At 43.8% G+C, this 21962-nt stretch overlaps 1 protein-coding gene across 1 annotated transcript in view; it reads left to right on the top strand.

The window, feature by feature from the left end:
- The window catches only part of LOC146190237 (cell adhesion molecule Dscam1-like), a 217897-nt gene that overhangs the window by 158779 nt on the left and 37156 nt on the right, over positions 1 to 21962 (top strand). Inside the window, exons 9-14 of the mRNA XM_084599752.1 lie at positions 5876 to 6175; positions 6371 to 6490; positions 6901 to 7080; positions 9425 to 9572; positions 11994 to 12142; positions 16933 to 17064. Coding sequence (XP_084455878.1) covers positions 5876 to 6175; positions 6371 to 6490; positions 6901 to 7080; positions 9425 to 9572; positions 11994 to 12142; positions 16933 to 17064 — 1029 coding nt within the window. The remainder of the gene's footprint in view (positions 1 to 5875; positions 6176 to 6370; positions 6491 to 6900; positions 7081 to 9424; positions 9573 to 11993; positions 12143 to 16932; positions 17065 to 21962) is intronic.

Below are 21962 nucleotides of genomic sequence, written 5' to 3'. Positions count from 1 at the left end.
TGGCTTTGTCTGCAGAGAGCTTAATGAGCTTGGATCGCAGGTCGATGATAGCCCTATGTTCATTTAGGAAGTCCATGCCCTAAAATCACGTCGCGTGAGCACTGCTGCAAGACCACAAAGCTGGTGGGGTAAGTGCGCCCATGTACGTTTATTGTTGCAGTAAATCGTCCCGATGGAGTAATCAGGTTGCCACCTGCGGTGCGAATCAGCGGGCCATCCCAAGCGGTTGTAACTTTCCTGAGATGGTAAGCTAACGGTCCACTGATTTCTGAATAGTCAGCTCCGGTGTCTACTAAGGCGACCATCGACATCAACTTCAAGGTCGCTTGTTCGTGTCATCGCATTGCACTTGGGCCTCGGTGTTCGATCTCGGCTCTGTCGTTTCTTCAGGTCATGGCCTGGGCATACCGTTGTTCTTTGCTGGGTGGCGGTGTCGGCTTGCACTCTGGTCGTGTTGTCGTCAGTGTCGTCGTGTGGAGCGGTGGTCAAATGGCTGTGTCGTGGTTAGTTGGCGTCGGCGGCGGAGGATGTTCATCTTTTCGCCGTTGAGCAACCTCACCTTTAAAGGTTGCTCTATTTAGTTTCCCCTGCGCGGGTTTGGAGACCTTCCGCGCATACTCTCATCATAGTTACGGCCTGGCGACGCAAAGCGGGCCCTCTACGGCGATGGAGATCTGAACCGACGGCTTGGTGGCGCAATCTCACCGCTACGCAGATAGCTGTCGATTTGTTGCGGTCGTTCACCTGGGCGAGGTCGTGAAGCGTCGACTGCGAATCCGCGGAGACCGATTCGTCGGTACGGGCAGTGGCGCAGAATGTGGCCGGCCTCACCGCAGTGGAAGCATAATGGCCGGTTGTTTGCTGTCCTCCAGGCGTCGCACTTCCTGTGGCTTGTGGGTCGTTGGTAGGCTTGGCGGGTGGGGGCCAAAGGGCGGTTTTCAGGAACAGGACGGTAGCGGCAAGGGCTCGGAAAGTCTTCGCGTCGGGGTGCAGGGCGAGTTAATGCAGTAGCGTAGTTCATCGCTGTTGCCTCTTGTGCTGGAATAGTCGCAGCCGTCGCTTGAGGAACGCCCAGCGCCTGCTGGACTTCTTCACGGACGGCGTCCACGAGCGTCGCCACCTGGGGTTGTTGCGATGATGGCATCAATCGGAGGAGCTCCTCGCACGATCTACCGGATGAAGTCCCGAGGTTCTCTCCGCTTGCAGATGCGCTGGGGTAGTGGCTTGAATAGTCCGGCTGAAGTGGTAGCTCGTAGTGGCGCATCCGGGTGTCCAATGCCTTCTTGGTTGCAGACGCTTGCGTTTCAAATTCCGCCACGGTTTTTGGCGGATTTCGGAGAAGACTTGCAAAAAGCGATTTTTTAACGCCTCGTATTAAAAAATTGACTCTCTCACCTTCGGTAATGTTAGGGTCGGCGCGGCGAATTAGGCGTTTCATCTCCTCAACGTACGCCAGGACAGGCTCGTTAGGAAGATGAAGTCATGACTGAAGGAGGGCCTGGGCTTTTTCCTTTCGGACGACGCTTGAAAAGGCAGTCAAAAACGCTTCCTTGAAAATCTCCCAATCCTTATAGCTGCCTCATGATTTTCGAACCAAACTCGGGCATGTCCTTGAAGAACAAAGTAGACTTGCCTGAGTTTTGCGGCGTCGTTCCAGCCATTGAATTCCGCCAAACGGTCGAGAAGGTCCATCCGGTCTTCTGCATCTTCGTCCAGTCGTACATGGAAGCAGGGGGGCTCACGCGGTTGAACGAAAACAACCGGTGCTGTAGGCTGGGCCATTGCCAGCCTCGATGCCTTCTGAGATCGAATGGGGTCCGACAGCAGACCGTGTTCAGGTTGGAGCCCTAGCCGGCGACTGGCTCGGTGGCCTGTTGGATGTTCCTCTGAATGGCTACTTTCATCGAGATAGCAAACGTTTTAAGTATACTTTAGTTTATCGTCTTCACCTTTCGTTGCTTGACGTATGCGCGTGCAGTTCTATACTTACACAGCTGCCAAAAACAGTAGCATAACACACGATTTCGCTCTCGATCACAAATAACCACACGCATATAGCTGTACTCTATATATTTCAGCTCTGTGCCGGCGGAGAGGCCAGCTTAGAGCGAATGGCGTTTCTCTAACCAGCTAGTACATGCATGCACATGACCGCCCTTACCAATCGCACCTTAGCACCGTGTCGTGCGGCTTGAAATAAAGCAGTAGAGTTGAACAATGAAATTGTTAACTTGACCGTGGCACCCTACGAGGCAAGCGGAAATAGCAGCTGTGACGATGTTTCGGGACGGATAGTACACGGCAAGATCAATTCCGCATGCTTTGAACATTCCACCGGAAGGCAGCCGCAGCGCTTCTTTTGTTTTTTAATGTTAGGCTTCTGCTGGTTCATAATGATGTCCATAATACATGACGACTCTTTTCATTCTCACGAAGGGGCACAAAGAAGCACGAATCGACGTAGAAAGCCTGCGAGATATGCGCCGCTGCATAGGCAGAGCCGCCGTTGTACGACCCAGTCAGGCTTTTCTTGGCCGCCTCGTGGCGGCCAAGAAAAGCGCATATCTCGCCGAGGCGGCGCCACCCTACTCAAAACTCCAGCGCAAGGGCCCTATAGCCACTTTGTTGGCCGAATAAAAGTTTGTCTCCGTTTCGCCTCCATCACTTCTTAAGGCAAGGAGAGAGGTTTGATATCAAATGTCAAGATCATTGCAACATACGAAGAGGAAATTCTAAGTTACATAGGACAAGCAGATCTTACGCTCTAAAATAGCTTATTAACTGATGTTTCAAATTTATTTCAAAAGTTGCCACATTACATCATGTCACCGGCTTTCAATGAAGACACGTCTTTCAAGCCCGTTCTTGCGCTTTTCATGCCGTCAAAGATGACTAGAGGGACGTTGAAGCTTCCCCTTAGAAGTAGAACCGTACAGTAAAGGAAAGGAAGCTGCTTGAGGTCAAAGGTCAAGGCCATTGCAGCAAACTGAGGTGAAATCCAAAGTCGCACATCGAAAAGTAGAGCTTACGCTTTAAAAGGCTAAGTGAACTTTATAACCGCTACAAAGACGACATACTTAGAAGGAGAGGACAAGCCGCAGTATCATCGTACTGTTCGGTGAACCTCTGCACTGATTTTGCGAATTGGCTTTAAGAAAACAAAAGGCGCAGTTTGTACCTCAGTTCTCGCTGTACACCTGAATCGCGCCTTGTAGAAAGGAACACCGCCCTAACCTAACTCCTTCATTTTTCCTGCCACCTTCCGAACACTTCCGACAACTCCCGACAACAGCCAACAGCCACTGGGGTACGGCGACAGCTTTTCGATCGAAAGAGTTATGTACGCCCTCGCGTAAAAGAAGGTCAATGTATCGAGAGGAGAGACTTTAATTGCTTAAAATAATGGCGGAATTGATAAACGCTAACCAAGCACAGGGCAAAAGTTTCTTAATGTCTGGGGAAAGGCAAGAAATGTTGAGAGAAAGGGGAATCAGTGCGCGAGACAACAACAAGGGTTTTTCTTGCGCGTAGAAAGGTGAATAAGGAGAGGAAAGCTGGAAGAGTTAATATGAATTTCTTATTAACCTAGCAGAAAAAAAACGAGGGTCACTTGAACTGCAAGTATGAAAATATGAAGGTGAAGGAGGAAATAAAATTTATCTGAAGAAAGTGGGCAGTGGTTTCGCATTATGCATTTTAAGCCGAAAATGTGCTATTCCGGCAGCATACATTCACATCACCAAATTCAGAAATAAGATAAAATTGTGAGGACAGAACTGAAACATCAATGACAATTTTAAAAAACGAAAAATACGTTGATGTCACTAAAAGCCGGCGTGCAGCGATCTGTTTTTTAATGGGGCGGTTTGTATGTGCTTATGAAATCAGATTCATATTTTATTCGAAGGCCCTAAGTTTTTTAGGCAGAGCTAAGACCTAAGGTTAGAGATGCACACGCGAGATATTGGCTCAGAAGGAGAGAAAGAAAAGATGAATTAACGCCTTAAACCAATATCTGATTTGATTTCATGGCCGCCAGCAACTTTTATTCTCTTATAAGACCCTTCCGACCAGTTTTGAAAAACATTTTCTATCAGTCTACTCTAAATTGCTCCTCCCCGTTAAGATTTTCTCTATCAAACAGTAGGCCATTGTCAAACGATTTCATTACTTTTTTATTTTGCAGCATGCAGTATTTGTTGCGCTTCATGTCGGCTTATGTCGACTTAAAGTCCATCCAGGTTAAAGCTTGTTGTGCGAAAGTAAAATCTGTTAAGCATGGCTACAGTGTCATACTGACGTTTTTCCGCTATGAGAGCGTCTCGTCCCTCATCGGTTGCTGTGTGCGAGCCAATCACGCTTCCTCTTCGCTGATGCTTCTCGGTAAGCTATATTGAAACTTTGAAACTTTATTTCTCTTTCACAAAATGAAAGAAGGAACTGCGACAAAAGGCGGTTAGGCCTGACGGGGTCACAGTTCCCCATACAGTTCACAGCAGCGCGCAACACGGAAAACAAACAATAACAAAGCATTACAGCAAACGTGGTAATTAAACATACTGGAGTAAAACCTAAAAAACGAAACAGTGTACCACTATACACTCAAAAAGAAACAACATATTGGCTGGATGGCTAGACTTTGACGCACTCGGAGGGGCACGCACTTCCCTCATGGCGCGCGCCGGCGGTGGTATACTTGTTAAACCCATCGCCTAGTCACATGGTATCAGAGCGAAGAGTCCGTCTTGCCATGTAGTGATTCGTACAAGGAAGACGAAAGAGTGGGCAGTGGCGTGGGCAGGAGCGCTAACGCTAGATCCGCTCGATGGCTGAAGCTCCAACACGCAAGGGAATGATCGACGATAGGAGTTGCAGTGGGAAGCGTAAAGCCACGGTATAATATAAATTTGCTTATCAAGGTGCACAAAAGGTACTATTTTCTTGCCTACATAAGAACATAATATTGACCACTCGGGAGCAACCATTACAAGCACTTGTTGTTTAAATGTGGGCGTCGTGGTGGTAGATAAATCCTGTTTCTTATTCGCAGCTCTCGTTCGATGCTTTCGATGCCTTCGCTGCCGAGGTTTGCTCTAAATAACAAATAATCCTTTCATACTGATTACGGGCATTTAAAAAATAATTCTGCAAGACAAGTTTAGGTTTATTTCGCGTTTCTTCTTGCTCTACTACAAGAACACATGGCTTAAATCATGTGTAGTTGAGAGCAGTAATTCCCGCTCTTACTGTCGCCAGAAACTTTCAATGGGATAAGCTCTACACTAATAAAATGCTAACTGCAATACGCATTTCACGTTAGTGCCAATCAGGCCATACGGCACGAATCATTCTATGGTAAGCTATTCGCGCATCAAAGAAATACACAATACTATTAGAGAGTCTTATGATTTGTGCGGCCAGCGCAGCGCTTCTTTGGATAACACCAGTTATCTGACAAGAAGTGTTGGGAAATCAAACCGGCTCGGGAAAGCTACACCTTGGTATGAAATGTCGCTATTGAACATTTTTCTCGACAGACTTGCAACAAGAGGGAAGGGTGAGAATACGTATTTCACGTATTCTCAAGGGCGCATAGCAGAACGTTTTCTCTGTGTTCTTTGCCAAATTCATTTCGGACTGGTCTCAGCCCAAGTAGACCATATAGAGGACTCTATCAGCAAACGGCTGTACCTTCAATGCACCTTGTAATTCTTACAACGCGCCTAAAGTGGGCAGCATGAATTAGGGAATGCGCTAGATTTGCACGCAGTCTGTATGAATCTGAACTCTTTCTGGAATAGGCTGGCTGACATAGAATTGAATAGAGCTGAACTATCGATTCGCGCTGCAGCAATCCAACGTTTACTATTCGCAGGTGGGCCACAGATCACGCCTTTTGGCTTCCAGTCGAACCTACACGAAGGTGTTCGGGCCGGCCTCACTTGCCTGGTCCATGCTGGTGACCCCCCTATCCGCATCGAGTGGCTCCGAGATGGTAAACCTCTAGTGCCAGGCGCATACCCGTTTTCTGACGTCTCGGTATTGACTCCCGAGGGTGGTTTCGTGTCGACTCTCACACTGCGACACCTCTCCTCGAGACTGAATGGAAACTACACCTGCAGAGCCACCAACCAGTACGCGTCCTCTGAGCACTCTGCAGAACTTCTTGTCAAAGGTATCCAGATTCACGTGTCCTTTTCAATCAGCCCGCAGAAGTTTGGAGAGTACAACTTTTATAAGCGTGCTAAGGGTTTATGCTGCTTTTACAAACATGGACATGCACCACAAGAGTACTTAGCGCCACTTTTAATGTATTTGGCGTATAAAGCAGTCTAAACTTCATATACAGCCATACACCTTCGGGTTGCAGTGCCTCCGTCGTGGACTATCGAACCCAATGACACAACGGCTGTATCCGGGCGCTCGGTGTACATCGACTGTCAAGCAAGTGGTGTGCCACAGCCTCACATGAGATGGAAAAGCGCCGCAGGTAACGACACCTTGATAAGCGATAGGCTATTTCAGGGATGATCCCCTTACCCCATCCCAAGAGTGTGAAACTGTAATGTACCGTGTGCCGGTGCTATAAGCACTGTGGCCATAACGCAGAGGATAAAACAGGTGTTGAAAAGAGCGGATTCCAAGATTAACGAGCATAGCAGTTGATAGCAATCGATCGAGTTGGCGGATAAGTATAAATCAGTTAGTGGTGATGGAAGCTGATGCAGGACAGGAAGGATTCAAAATAGAGGTATACAGTACGAGTTGTTACGATGCAAATGATGATGAAGCGAAAAGCGAAATGATCCGATGTTCAGTACGTAGTAGCAAAAACAAAAAGGTGCTTACGAAAAAGAAATATGCTACCGACTTGAACGAAGAGTCAGCAACGCCTCGCAGAGCCTGCAAGTCCAACGTCCCAGTTCCGCACCATCATCAGTAACTCGCGCATCCACATCCTGGTCAACGGTACGCTGAGCATCCGAAACGTTGAACCAGGGCACGCGGGGCTCTACCTCTGCGAAGCTTCCAACGGCATTGGATCCGGAATCAGCCGCGTACTGCAGCTCACCGTGCGCAGTAAGTGGCATGTCGCACGTTTGCTTTTATAGAGCCGTACACAAACAGGCTTCTATGCCCTCATTTGATTAGCAGCAATCAAGAGTACAAAAATGCGCGTACTAGGGATGGTACTATATTTTGTTTATAATATGTATTTATTTGTTTAAGGCAATGATATGGAACTATTATATTGGTGGACGTGACTAAAGGCAGGAGAATGCCTGATGAGGTTACGCCATATTGGGGCAAGCAGCGGTCGGCACTCAAAGGGTAAAGACTGTACAAATATTTTTTTTACAAACGTAACACATTGAGTTCACGGAGAAGTCACTTCAGGCACACACGACGAAACAATATTTAGATATATAAATTCCACACATAAAAACCATGACTATGAAAACGCATCTAGGCAGGAATGAATGCACAGAACATAATTAAGATTTGGCACTTAAAAACAGAACGCCCGTGCTAAAGCAGTATCATCCACATACGAACAATTTTTTCAAAATTTTCTAAACATTTTTTAGTGAACAGGAGTTGGTTAATAGGTCCTGAATGATCGGATAGCAATTCAGCAAGTCCAGTATCTGACAGCTCAACCTCTGATATCCTTACTTGGTTCGAGCTCGTGTCTTGATTGTAAAGTTCTTCCTTAAATCGTATACGCTTGTTCTTTCTTCTATTTGGTTTCAACAATTATTTTATCGGACCGGTATTTGCGACCAACTTCAAGACTTAATCTGTATGTATACAGCTTTCGTACTTCGAGTATTCCATACGATTTAAAGTAAAGCTCACAGCTGTCGGACTGCTGTAGGCTACAGATAGCACATATCGCTTTTTTTTGCGTGCACAATAGGGCACATAAGTCATGAGTGTATCGGAACGTAATGTACCTGTCGTTTTAGAGTAATTGGACAATAATACCTTAGACCGTTCAAAATACCTGTGCGACCTTTGCGACATGTCCACTTCGGCAGCCGATTTGTTGTAGCCTGAAAAAGCTAGTTTTGTTAGTTCTAACCTGGCATATCGTAGACGGGACATAAGGAAACATGTCGTGAACAGCGAATTCGGGAGCATGCCGCCCATGGAGGAAGGAAACAACTTAGGAGAGGCCCTTGCCATTCTCAATGCATTGGAGAAAGTGTGGCGGAAGTGACGTCAAAATTTAGGGTTAGCCAAGTCGGGCCATTAGCAACGGCGACGCTGTTGCTATGAAAACTCGGGCCACTAGCAACAGCATTGCTGAGTAGGTACGTGAGCGTTGCTGAGAAAGGGTAAAGCAGGAGGAGAGACGTTGCAGCGTCCGGTCGCGGCGCGGCCGCGCCGGCTTCAAAAAAATGACGTCAGGGCCTCTCCTAAGCTTTCCTTCCTCCATGATGCCTCCTTACCTGCCCCTTAATTGCTTGCTTCCTGCTGTGGTCCAACTGAAGTTGTATTTATGCCTGGGTTTTCGAGCATCAAGACAAGACAAAGACAAAGAGAAGGCGATAGTGTGTTTTACTTTCAAGTCCAATAATATTCCGCGCACTGCTGATTTGGTTTTTGTTACTATTGCTGTATACAAAATGCAATACCACGTAGACATGCCGTCTGACATTGCGTCTAAAATTATATTTTCGCTAGTGCACTCCAAGGCAAGTGTCGACAATGCTAAAGATTATTAAAGCACATGCATGCCTTTTCAGGAGGGGGCAGAAAGAGTAAAATGAGCTCATCTGTTTAGATCATTCAGCAAACAGACAATATGCTATTTTTAGCAATGAATTTCAGCGTTTAGCGAAAAAAGGAAGCAAGCGATATAATACGAAATAAGGCGCAATATAGGGCTGGTTTGGGCGCCTATCTTCACCATTCGTCTCTTTGTTCTCTGCATAAGAAAAGAAACACAAAAGATGATAGCCCCTATCAGTATGCGCATGAAGACTGCCGGTTAATGTTAATAATTACAGAAAAGTTTCAATGTAAGCTCGGTATGTCCCACTTCAGTTTATCATTTTGTCCCTTTTAGTCATCCGGATCTCTTGGTGAACGAGACGGCCAGCATTTCTTGTTGCCATCGGCATTATTAGCAGTAAGAGGGCGAGCATTTTCCTTGCAGTGCATGTTTCTATATTTTGCACAGAAACTGGTTGACACCTTAATGCTGTCCTCAAAGCACTTGCTTCTGATAGGACATTTTTATCTGTTTTTGCAGAGCTACATGAATCGTTTCTGGCAATGCAAGATAGATATTGTTGTCAGCCGTAGTGCATGCAAAGAGTACACCCGTCCTAATGCACCTTTCTTCATATTTCTTTAGCTTCGACCTCACTTGCTCTTTGTCGTCACCTGTAATCTCTTTTCGCACGTGCACCAGGCGCTCCTCGGTTTGCCGGGAAGTTCACCACGGTGTCGGTCAGACGAGGGGAGAGCACCGAGCTATTGTGTCGAGCAAGCGGGGACTCACCGATCCGGTTCCACTGGCTCAAGAACAACCTACTAGTGAACGTGCTAAAGGAGCAGAGGTGAAAAATACTCGTATTCACAGAATACATCTGTGTTTGTTACCGAGAAATCACTACGGTCATTCACTGTACTAGCCAAAAATGCAAACGTCCTGCGCGAGTCGCAAAACCGAAACGGAATGCAAAAATTCCTTGGGATACGCAACTATCAAAATATACGAATAATTATAATAACAAGAACCATGAATGGGCCGCATATAAGCATTTATCATTGTGTTAAATTGTAGAGGGGGGGGGGGGGGGGAGCTGCTAAAAAATGTGTGACGGTAGCTGTATTTTACGTGCCTGTTTATAACACTTACGTCTTTGTAGAGGGTCAAGCGGGCCTCGTTATTTGATTATCGTGGCAGAATTAAAAAAAATACATTTCCTCAGTGCGCGGTTATGGATATGCTGTGAGGTCTGAAAGTTTGAAGCCCTGAAATTCGTCCCGGGTATTGAACAAAGTCCAGCACGCGCCATTAACAATGCGCGCTCTTTAGAAAAAAGGAGTAGGCTTTAAAAATATACGTCGCGTTCTATTTGCATGAGTTTAAAACGGACAGGAAAACGAAAGTAAATAACAAAATAGAAGCAGGCTCCTATCCACTTTATGTTCCAAAATACTTAGCTTCCTTTTGCTGCCTCCTCTTAAGCTCTATGTGTAAATGTTCACTGAACCCACTGAAATACGGGGTGCTTCGACAATGCTCCGGTTTTCTAACTGACTTACTTTTATGCATTTATGTAGAACTACGTAAATTTATTTATACTCCAACTAACCTACGACATTGCATTACATTGAATTTATTGTTACCGCTGATGACTAAAATGTCTCTGACTGTACATATGGTTAGTAGAAGTTGAGGTACGCCGTAAACACGAAAATATTCCGTCCGAACATTGTCAATGCCGTTTGCGATACTGCTGATTTTAAAATACCAAAAACGAGAAAATGGATAAACGAATTCAAGCCTTTAGTTTTTCTGAATATGAGTGAAAACCTCAGCGTCTATAACGCAGAAAAATATATAATTTTGCAATTTCTATTTCAACCACTTGGGACATTATTGTCTTCACCCAAGGACACGTCCTGACCGGTATAAGAATTACGCTGTACATTGAGGACGCGAAATATAAACTGTGTTAGTCTAACTGTTCGCAACAGGTGTTAATAAAATATGGCCGGGATCCGTGATAATTTAGGCTGTTGACCATATGCTTCATATTCTGCAAGGCACTCTACCCATTGCAAGTTTTATGTAAGTAAAGTATGTTTTCCTTATAACAGGCTTAAGACAACTGAAACTTGCAATTGCAAACTTTAGATAATGTTGAGTGAACCTGTGTATTTCATTCCCGTTTTTTTTTCATTTGATATCAATTGCTGCGAGCATGAGCAAAGCACTATTCTTATATCTATTTGTAATTAACGGAGGGCTGAATGAAGGTGTCAATTGCGTGCGTATACTCTAGTTTATCCACGGAGTTCGTCTACACCATTTTTACGCCTACATTGCTGGGGTGCTGGAATATCTGAACGGTAGTTTTCTTTTACGCGAAGCAGTTCGCATTTGCAAGCGTTCCTTTGGCTGAAAAAGCTTTTTCATCCCGTAAGAATAAAACATCTGGGGTACGATAAACTCCAATCAAGAATTCAGCTAAGTGCCCAAGTCATCTCGCCAAACTTTAACCAAATGATCCATAATACTATACTTTGCGAAAGCTAGTGTGTAAGCGAGTATTTGAACAACATGCTTGAGATATTGGTAGACAATCACGATCATATAAGTTTTCCGAAAGAGGCAAGTAATTTGAAATGGTTTGTCGATTATGCCCCACATGAAACTTGGATGTTTTTTCTCGAAATTAGGTAAGTTAATCGATGTAATCGCTGCGCAGCGATGACGAATACTAAGTATGGTTATGCTCAGAAAGCGTTTCAACACTTTTCTCAATTCATAAAAAGTGTTCTGAAATCCTCCCTTGAATAAAATTTCGCCCATTTATGATTCCTGTCACCGAAGTAGAAAAATCTTCAGTGATTTTCTATGAAACAAAAGTAGAACAAGAAACATTTAGGAGAGTTCAATTTTCACAGCTGAAGTCGGTCGTAGCCTACTTAGATATACTAGTTATACGATAAATGTTTTGTCAAGTAAAATTCGACGAATGTTAATTTCTAGCCATTGCGTCCGTTAAAAAATGAAAAATAGATATCTGAAACATTGAGAATGCAATTTTTTTTTTGCAGAATGTTACTATTCTTTATTCGTTAATTATTTGCACGTCTTGATTAATGTCCGTTCATTCGAGTAGATCCACATATATTTTCGTACCTTTTCTTATTATCATCTGTAGTAATACCACTCCCCGTTACTAGAGCACATTTTTGCGTGTTGTTCTTGTACATATTGACAGCTTCGAGTACATTTTTGCCAGGTACTCGAGGTTCGAAGACCGAAACGCGGACGTAACAGTCTCAAAGATAAGCATTCAGCAAGTGCAGCGATCAGACAACGCCGTCTTCACGTGCCAAGCAGCCAACGATTTTGGCGAAGATTCCACCAACATTCAACTCACCGTTCAAGGTAAGCACGCTGGAGCTTGTATCGATTGCTTTTCGCTCATACTGATTTGTTGCAACACTGAAAGAAACAATGTGTAAAGAGCAAATAGGCAATTGTTTTAGCAAACAAAAAGAAGCCATTAGGCGTGCGCATTTCAGACACTTGCCGAAAATTTTATAGCACTTGGTTTGTCTACAGGAGGCAATATAACACTAGCTCAGGTGATGCTTTTAAGAAGAAGAAAAATCTTGAATTGTGTTGCTTGGAGTCATGTCCCTGCCTTCATATTTGTATCCTAACCCGTTAGATCCCGTACGAGCTTAGAGCATTTTAAATAAAAATAAATAAATAGAAGTTGTGAAGTGTTTTTGGCTTCGCAAAAGACGCCTTCCGCTCTTTTCTTACTTGAGTACAAAACCCTTGTGATTATGAAAATTAGCTAAGAAAGAAAACTATCGAGACAAGGAAGAAACAGCAATGTTGAAGTTATAGTTAATACATAAATCTCCGAAAGAATGCAAAACTCAATCAATTACTACAGCACGACTATACAAATATCTCAGAGAGGACTAAAAGCGATGTTGACACTGGCTTACAAGCTACCGAGAGAATGCAACCTGAAGTTCACACTTTCCGACCTTTTACTTTGTTCACGATTTAGGGGAGATAATGGAACTCATCTTCCTATAAATTTTCATGACAAATTGAATTTGTGAAATTAATTTAAATATTGAAGACGTTCATTTTTAAATAGGTGCTATGAAGTCAATATACGATTAGAAATTGACAATTGCAAGAAAATATAAGCCTGAACAAAATAAAACCAGGAACAAAATGTAAAAACGCTCTGGCATTGAGAAGTAGGATGTTATTCTATCCCTCTTCCAGATCTTACTGAGTGTCTGCGTGTGTACAGGTTTTTGTGCATCTCATTTGCATATAGACAAAGATACATTCTCGTTCTGCTTTTTCGCTCCACTCAAACCTCACTCCTCAATACACGCACTGATGTATATCACAGCTAATAGATGAGGCAGAGCTTTGGTTTTGGTACCTATGGTACCTGTGATGTTTGGGTGATTTCTGCTTTCGAGACTATTCGTCCATCTTCACTCTCAAATCCTGTGTTGTTATTTCTACATCACTGGTTGCCTGCAACCCTGGCGTAAGCATCAGGCTCTTCGATCTTCTGTCCTCTGCAGTGCTTTGGAAAATTGTGAAAGATATGCAAAGATAACATTTCAGCCGTTTATAAATGTGGTTCTGTGCACCTGTCCTCAAATGTGCACATGCGCGTCTTCCATGCGTGTTGCTATTAGGCATTTAAACAGAGCTCTGCTGATACCTGGTTCATTCTCGAATTGAGCTCGAAAGTAACTTTTTTTCCTACAATGTATTGCAAGGGGAGCAGCGACTGCTTTTTCTTTTCGCCATCAGTCGCCAAAGTTCACCGCAATTGAAGGCCCTCTAACAAAGGCGCCAAAACTCTCGCGATGCATTGTGCTTTCTCCGAGATTTAATTACGAGCGGAAGTGGACCTTCTAGACATTATAGCTTCTAAAAATCTTTGCGCTTGAAAACCAAGCTCAATTGACCGGCACAAAATGTGCGCTGCACCTCACCTCCGCGCTGCAGGGAAGGCAGTTTTTCTCCTTGAGATTTTTAAATTACTCACAAAGCTTCTCGCCCTCTCTTTGAGCTGGTAATCTCGCTTCACGATTAGACTTCGACCGGAATACGACTCGGCAGGTCACTTATGTTGATTGATTTCAGCCAGATTATTTTGTTTTAACCTCTGGGGGCTTGATTTACGATCTAGTTTTGTACACGGAAGCGCAGTATCTGTGATGGCTTTTGAACGTGCTGATATGTGAAAAGCAATCCGTGCAGATTAAGGGTCTGTCTTAGCAATCCGCATTTCACGAGTGCTCGTATTTAAGCCTTCCGTAGAAGCGTTTCTAATTGCACGCGCATTTTTCTTGGCTCTAATTATCGGCTCGATGGTACGCACACTCACCGGTAACGAGAAATCCGCAGCCTGGCGCGATTTGTCTTCTAACGTTACAGGCTTTTTTCTTTCTGCAGGCATCGTATTTTCCGAAGAAAGGAGTAAGGCCCAAGAGTGGTTCCTTGTGACTGCTAATTAGAGAAGCAGAAGGCGCAATTCATTAGGATTTATCATTTCGCGGATCTTTCAGCAGATCCGCCGCTTGCTATGTCAGTGAAATGCGATTTGGTTTAAAGAAGCCGGCACGAAGCCCTTATCATGGATTTTGGACAATTAATTCCCTTCGGAAGCAGCAGAACCGTCGTTTGTATTGACGGAAAATGAAGTTTTCGGCTGTTACACTTAGGATTCGAAAATAAAACCACTTGCCATCTGCTCTTTATTTTCTATTGTTTCGAGCAGAGATTTATAACAAAAATAAATGCATGGAGGAGGAGGAGGGAGATGAGGAGAAGATGAGGAGGAAAGGCAGGGAAGTTAACCAGTAAAAGAAACCGGTTTGCTACCCTGCACTGGGAGAAACGGGTCAATGGATATAAGAGTTGCGGGTAAGAGAGGGATGGGTGAAGTCAGTACAGTCACATCACAGACATGTCACAGCAGAGCATTTTTTTTCAAGTAAGGCAAACCTTTGTTTGAAACTGGTTGAAAGTAGTCTTAGTATTGAGGATATAGCAGTCAAAATGCGTGGATTATACACATAATGGCCAGAACAAATTGCAGAATTTGCATCGGGGAATGCGAAAGCATTGACACCTCCACGACGCTCGTTTCCCTCTCTGCGTCTTTTTTCGTCTCTTCACACCTCTTTGCCTCGCTTTGCCTCTATTTTATTATCTCCTTTTCTCTCTTGATTCTATTTTTCACTCTTTCTTCGGCGTTTTGTGGTAGGTTCCCTAGTGAAAAAAAGCCTATGAGTCACAATAACCTCCTACAGATTTCTCATACTAAACTTATACAAAACCCGTACAAATCTCATATTATCTCTTACAGATATCATACAACTTATGAGAAATATATGAGATTATATGAGAGTTGTAGGTGTTTAGTATTAGTTTTGAATGAGAAACCTGTATGAGGTTATTGCGACTCATACGGTTTTTTCTCTAGCGTTCTCCGCACCGTTACACCCCAGCACGTCCACGCAGCACACAAGCACTGAGTCATTCGGCGCCGGCGGCGAGAAAGCGACTGGCAAAGACAGGGTGCCACCGGACTTCATGAGGTCACACGTTGCCAGGATGCGACGCGACGGTAGCAGTCAACGACATCCTGGGTATAGAAAGGGGCGCCTCTGTGCGTCGATGACGTCACGCGTGCTAGGCTCCGCCTTGACGTGACCGGTGGCTGTCCCAATGACAACCACATCATTGTGAGGTCATACATATGCGAAGCCATTTTGCGAACTTGTTTGATCTTTTTCGCTCTTTTACGTCCTAATTATATTTTTATTTGATTCATTAATACTCATACCCACTTCTGATCACTATCACGTACGCATTTATTTGGCTCATTGAGTTAGAAACGCACCTACTTCCGGTTGCTGTGACGTCACATTCATTAGATGTCGACATAAGCCATGTTGCTATTTCGACGTCTGATTGGTTTTACTATACGATTCTCACTCTAATTAATTAACTATTCATCCTATTGACATACTTTTTAATTAGCATCCTCACATCGTCCTCTGTCGATAAGAACCACTCCTTTGATCCGAACTCTTACGAGAAAGACGCAAGACTGTACAAGTGTTTTGTATACGCGAGGTTGCCGACAGAGCATATAGTAAGGTTTTCACATTAATACATTCACACCTTAGGTGGCACGAACCATTACGCCCATGACTGAATGGAAGTAATATAACGCTTAGCAGCGAAGGAAACCGCATGTTAGAACATAAAAAAGGGCATCGATGTTAGATTTATTATTATATTTACCTTCGGTGATGCGCGATTGACAGCCATGCGAGATTTCATGTAAGCCAGAGCTATGGTTAAACCATGAGCCAGAAGGTAATAGTTATTCATTTTTGACGAATTCTTTACGAACTTTCAGGTTAACACTCTCGCGCTATGGATTCATGCACAACGCCACGGAAAATACCTTGTCTGTAAAACTGCGTTTCCAACTATATAAATGTGTTAATTTTGCTGTCTTTTATTGACCATAAATGAACAGGCTATGATGCGCCAACCGTAGGGTAAGAAGAAACCAATGTTTGAAATTATAAGCCATCTTATGCAAAATACGTAGCACTGTTGATGTAAGGTCAAATATATACTTTTTCCAGATTGCTAAGTTATACTGATTAATGCTAGTGAGTGCGGCCGACTAAACGCTAAAAAATTAACAACATATTGCGCTAAGGTATGGAATCACGAGGTAAGTGACACGGCGTATAAAAAGTTGGCTGCTCTTAACAGTTGCGCTATATCTCATATGATCCGCATCGCTTCCTGTTCTTGCCATTATTTATATGTGATAAGAGAAGTTATAGTGCCAAGTTTTGCGTGGCCATGTAAAAAACATTGGGGATGATTATTATCCAAAATATGTGAGAAGCAACTCTAGGTACGCATACGGTAATAATGCTTTAGTTTAAGCAAACACTACTGAGAAGAAAGTTTGCAACTTTGTCCCTCGAGTGTGTCAAAACGGTAGAAGTTTGTAGGCCTACCGTTTTCCTAGGGTCTCACGCACGCAACCAATTACAGCCTCTGTATAACTTAAGTCTCAATGTCATGGCTGCCGCATTTCAACAACAGGCAAAATCTGTGTACTTTCCCTTCGTCCTGGTGTTAAGATGTGCCGGACCCTCCGACTGATTTGGACGTACGGGAGATTGGAAGCCGGACAGCACGGGTCACGTGGGCTTCTCCATTCACGGGAAACTCAGCCATAACGCAATATAAGCTCTACTGGAACAGCAGTAACGGTGAGTACATTATGGTGTCACCTAGTCCACTTTATCACTGAGCTGATTCTGCATATTAAGGATTAAGCAACCGGTGATGCTTATAGGTCGCTAAGAGTAAGGTGCTCATCACTGAAGAGAATGTTGCTCCGTAAGAAATGTCTTTTCCACTTTGTAAAGGTAACAGCAGAAGTTTAGCGCAATGTGGTGTTCGCAGCCGCAGTTCCCGTAACGACGCGCCGTCATCGCAGGAGCTCTTTTCATGTCGAATCTCAAACCCAAGGAGTTCGGAGCTTACTGTTTTATGGCTGGTGGGAATGAGAATGGTTCGCAGAAGTTATTCGGTGGGTAGTGCAAATAAGACATTTGGTTATGAAATTTGATAGCAGCCTTCTGAAGAAATACGTTTTGCAATAGAACAAAAATAATAAAATTTTCCTTAATATCTCTAATTTGCCCCACATATGCGCTTTTTCCTAAAATCTACAGAAGCCCTGAAGCCTTCCTCAATAATTCAACAAGAATAGCAGGTGTTACGTAACACAGCCACCGCAAAAATTATGCGCTTAAAGCTGTAAACCAATTGATTACATTTATCTTCGGTGATGCGCGATTGACAGCCATGCGAGATTTACTCTTTTTCGATCGCAAAAATACAGCACTCTTAGGCTATTAGTTACAGTTCCTGTCATGTAAAAAGAGCACAGTGAAAATTGTGGAAAATAATATTTCTTTCCCAAAAACACGTTGACTTCCAGTAATGTTAGTTAAGAAAAATGCAGATTATTGAACTGAAAACTCACACCTTTGCGCTAAACGTGACCATATAGAGGACGAAAAATGTGAACATTTTTAATAGCACAAATACTCCGATATAATAAACACTTACAAAGCCAACGAAATGCTTCAGTACCAGTTTGACAAATCTACAAATTGTATTTTATATATGCCTAGAAACGTATGACTAAATATTTTGAAAACTTTACACTTCCAGCTCCACCCCAGCAAGGAAAACAATGAAAAAATACTAAGATGTTGCGATTACCTGAATGTAAAAATAGCTGTTGAAGGTACAGAAATTTTGCTTTGAAAATTGTAATTTGAGAAAATCAATTCAAAATTATTTTGTCTTTTATTCACGTAGAACGTTAGCACCACGGACATTGAATAAAAATATTTGAGGGGGGAAATGGAAGGTTTAGGGCTTCTTTTATTCTTAAAATGTATATATCTCAATGTGGTTTGTCAAGAAAAACATTCAAACGATTGCAATGGTTCTGCAAGACGCAGTTCGCTCCTGGTCTCAGTGCCTTCGCCTGCGTAGCATCCTGTTTAGTTTCTTGAGAGCTTTCCAGGAAAGTAGCGGTGAGCACTGCGATAATTATTTCAGCGGCATAAATAAAAATGCAATGAATAGCGACTAGTTGGAGTACGTATACAAAAGCGAAATTGTACGGACATCTACTATGGCGGTTAGGTCAGAAATGACCAGTAACAAAATATTGCTCTGCTATCAACGGGATTACATATACGAACGATCGGCGCATTACAGTTATCTTCTTAAGCTGCATTCACTATAGGCCGCGGTTAACTGCGACATACAATCTCCGAATAGTAAAGATAGTTACAGTTTGCAGGATCACTATGTATTATGAATTGTGATTACCTACTTCAGCGAACGAGAGGACCTGAATAGGATGTTGGTGAGCCTGAATATTGAGGCTGTATAATGTAATTGTATTCTTTTTAAGAAGCGTGTGATGGCTTCGCGCAAAGCGTGCAGCTGCTCGGCAAGGTGAAATGGTAATGCAAGAGAAAGTCAAAGTGACCGAAAAACACAGACAGGCACCAAAAAAGGATTGACACAGAGAGAGAGAGAGACCTTTTAATGAAGAACATAGACTTTAGCCGGCGTTTACATTTCGCTGACATGCTACTCTGTGTAGGAAGGGGAATTCGGTAGGTAAAGATGGAAAAAGATTCGTGAGGAGATTAAAAGAAATGAAGGCGGAGATAAAATGCGGCCATTAGGTGTGTTCTAAGGTGCATCGTGGAGTAATGGTACCAAATGAAATGATGAAATGCATAGTCCGATAAATGTGCTTATAGAGTTCACAGCGTGAGAAATGCCGAAGGGTAACATTCGAGGTGATTAAAGTTTGTCTAAAACTCCAATGTCTTTTAAATGCGTAAATAAAAAGTTCATTGCGAGTCTGTGCTGCCTAGGGCAGGCTAAGGGACCTAAAACAATGTCCATTGTGAAAGGCACTGAGGAGAGCTTTTCCATGGTATGTTCGTAGTACGCGTGCTCATCAGCGTACTCAGGACACTCAAGTAGGATATGTTGCACAGTTTCAACCGAACCGCAGTTGTCACAAAGCGGACTGTTCATTTGAACAAAACGGTATCGCAAGCTATTTGTATATGCACAGTTCAGGCGGAGTCGGTGGTAAAGAGTTTTTGGTCGGCGAGGGAATTTCAGAGGGAGTCTTGACCATAGATGTGGGTCAATCGAGTAACGATATTGATAGTGACTTTTCGGTAAGCTCCAAAGTCGATACTTTGCTTCGGTAGAAAATTGTTTAGCCAGTTTGGATGCATCAGATTTCGCGAAGAAAGTCCTAATGTATCGTTGATGTTGGTGGCCTTTACAAGCCGCTTCATCGGTTTTTTTCATTGGCTTTAATGCCACAGTGGGCTAGTATCCATTGAAATCTGATGCACTGGCCTGCGGCAGTAGCCAAATGCTACAGGTACCCGATGTCAAGAGAAACAGGCTGATTATTGGTTTTCTTCAGTAGATTATACATGATTTGCAAAGATGCTCTGGAATCTATGAAGATAACCCATCGGCCGCGGGTCTGGCGCAGGATATAGGAAACAGCTTCTTTGATGCCATGAATCTCAGCTGTCGTAGATTATGTCTTCCTTTGCAGCCGGTAAGACAGAACATGGTTTGTTGAGGGCACATAAAGGCTACAGGAAGAAATGTATTCAATAGTTGAACCGTCGGTGAATATGTGGGTGTACTGTGTATATTCCTTGGCTAAGTAGGCGAGCATGGCTTGCAGAAGTGCTGCCTGTGGAATGCGGCTCTTCGCATCCACGCCAGGAACATACATATTCATCTTTAGAGACAATGTCCATGAGGGAAAGGTGAGCGGTAGTAGATTTCACGGTTGAGTAATAGTATAGGGAGGGGCAGAAGCTGTACAGCTTGACCAAAGCCAGAGTTACATTGAGTTCTGTGGACATGGTTTCAGAAGTGCTTCTTTCCTTGAAGTACATGTCGAAGACGGGTGCGCATAGTTTCTTGGGCGGCAATCAAATCTAGCGGGAAGCATTCTGCTTCTGCAAGTGTTCCTGATGTAGAGGATCCCTTTGGGAGGCTAAGGCATATTCGCAAGCAGTTGTTCCGCGCGGTTTCAAGAATCTTCTGGCTTGTTGGACGTAATCTTTGCAGCATTGGTAAATAGTAGCGCAACGCTCCTTCAACGTAGGCCTTTTCAAGCAGTACCATCGACCGGCACACACTAAACGATTTCTCACCCTTAAAGGTGTAGCGCTGTCCCCGGGCTAACACCCTTTGTTTAGAGCAGGACTATCTTCTCCGTGGAACATCATTTATTGTACAAATTTCATTTGTTTGTTGTCGAAAAGCGGGTGCCGTATTCTGTTGAGGCCGCAGCGTGCGTCAGACACCACTGTGCTCAGGACATTGCTGTAGCGGTTTCTGGCTTTCAGACCGCATTTCTCGATTTCACTTTTGTTTTATACGCCCCTCTTTCATTTTACACAATGCAGGGTACACAGCCGGAAACCCTTGATTGTTAACCACCATGCCTTACATGCCATCTTTCATGTAAGGTGTTAGCCCGGGGAGAGCTTGCACCTTTAAGGGTGAGAAATTGTTTAGTGCAGTTGCTGCCCCATCGTGTTCCCGCCATGAATCTGAAAACCTGTGTCGCTGCAGTAATTCTCTCGCGGAGGTTTTTTAATCTGAGGTGCCTGAGAGAGGTTACTGTCAATCATGACAACTAGGAATCGGTGTGATTGTACCTACGATAGTAACCATCCACCCAAAAGGAGCGGATATCCAGTCATTCTTTTTCTTGTGAAAGCCATAGCCACACTCTTTTCTGATGAGAGACGAAGACCACGGGGAGCCAGGTACATTGAGATGTGCAGTAACGCTCTCTGAATTCGATGTTGCGTAGTATAACGCAAACGTGATGCACTATAGATGCAAATATAATCTGCAAAAATTGTTATGCGTGTTCCTCGAGGAAGGTGCCTTGTTATATGTATAAGGGCAATATTGAACAGGAGAGGGCTGAGCACAGCTCCCTGAGGTGCGCCCCTCTTCACTGCGTGAAAGAGAGTGGGACCATCTGGAGTGGTCATAAAAATTTGCCGCTCTTGTAAATTGTGATCAGTCCAGTTCTAAAGCTTTCCACCGAGGCCAAGGCTGACCAAAGCTAAAAGAATAGCATGATGATGAAACACAGAGTCAAAAACAGCCTTGATGTCAAGGAAAACGGCTTTCGGAATGTATCCAGCGGGAAGGTATTCTTCAAGTGATGAGATACGTGCGATGACATTATCAGTCGCAGATCTATTTTAGCGAAACCCATTCATTTCTTGAGGATACTCTTTTCGACTCTCGAGGAACCAGGTGACGCGTTTGCAGATCATTCGCTCCATAAGCTTACCTACGCATCTCAGTAGGGCGATGGGTCGGAAGGATGCGTAACTTGTTGGTTGTTTAGAAGATTTCAAAACAGGCACAATTTTCGCCAACTTCCATTCCGTGGGGACCTCACCAACCATCCAGGAAGAATTGTAATATTGCAGAAGTCGAAGGCGAGAATTGCGAGGTAGCTTTGCGATTGCGTCATAGGTCACGTCATCATGACCCG

The sequence above is a fragment of the Amblyomma maculatum genome, chromosome 4 (assembly GCF_055883805.1).
Source record: "Amblyomma maculatum isolate TAMU_Amacu chromosome 4, ASM5588380v1, whole genome shotgun sequence".
Lineage (NCBI taxonomy): Eukaryota > Metazoa > Arthropoda > Arachnida > Ixodida > Ixodidae > Amblyomma > Amblyomma maculatum.
The sequence above is the reverse complement of the archived record's forward strand: the minus strand, read 5'-3'. Positions and strand labels throughout refer to the sequence as shown.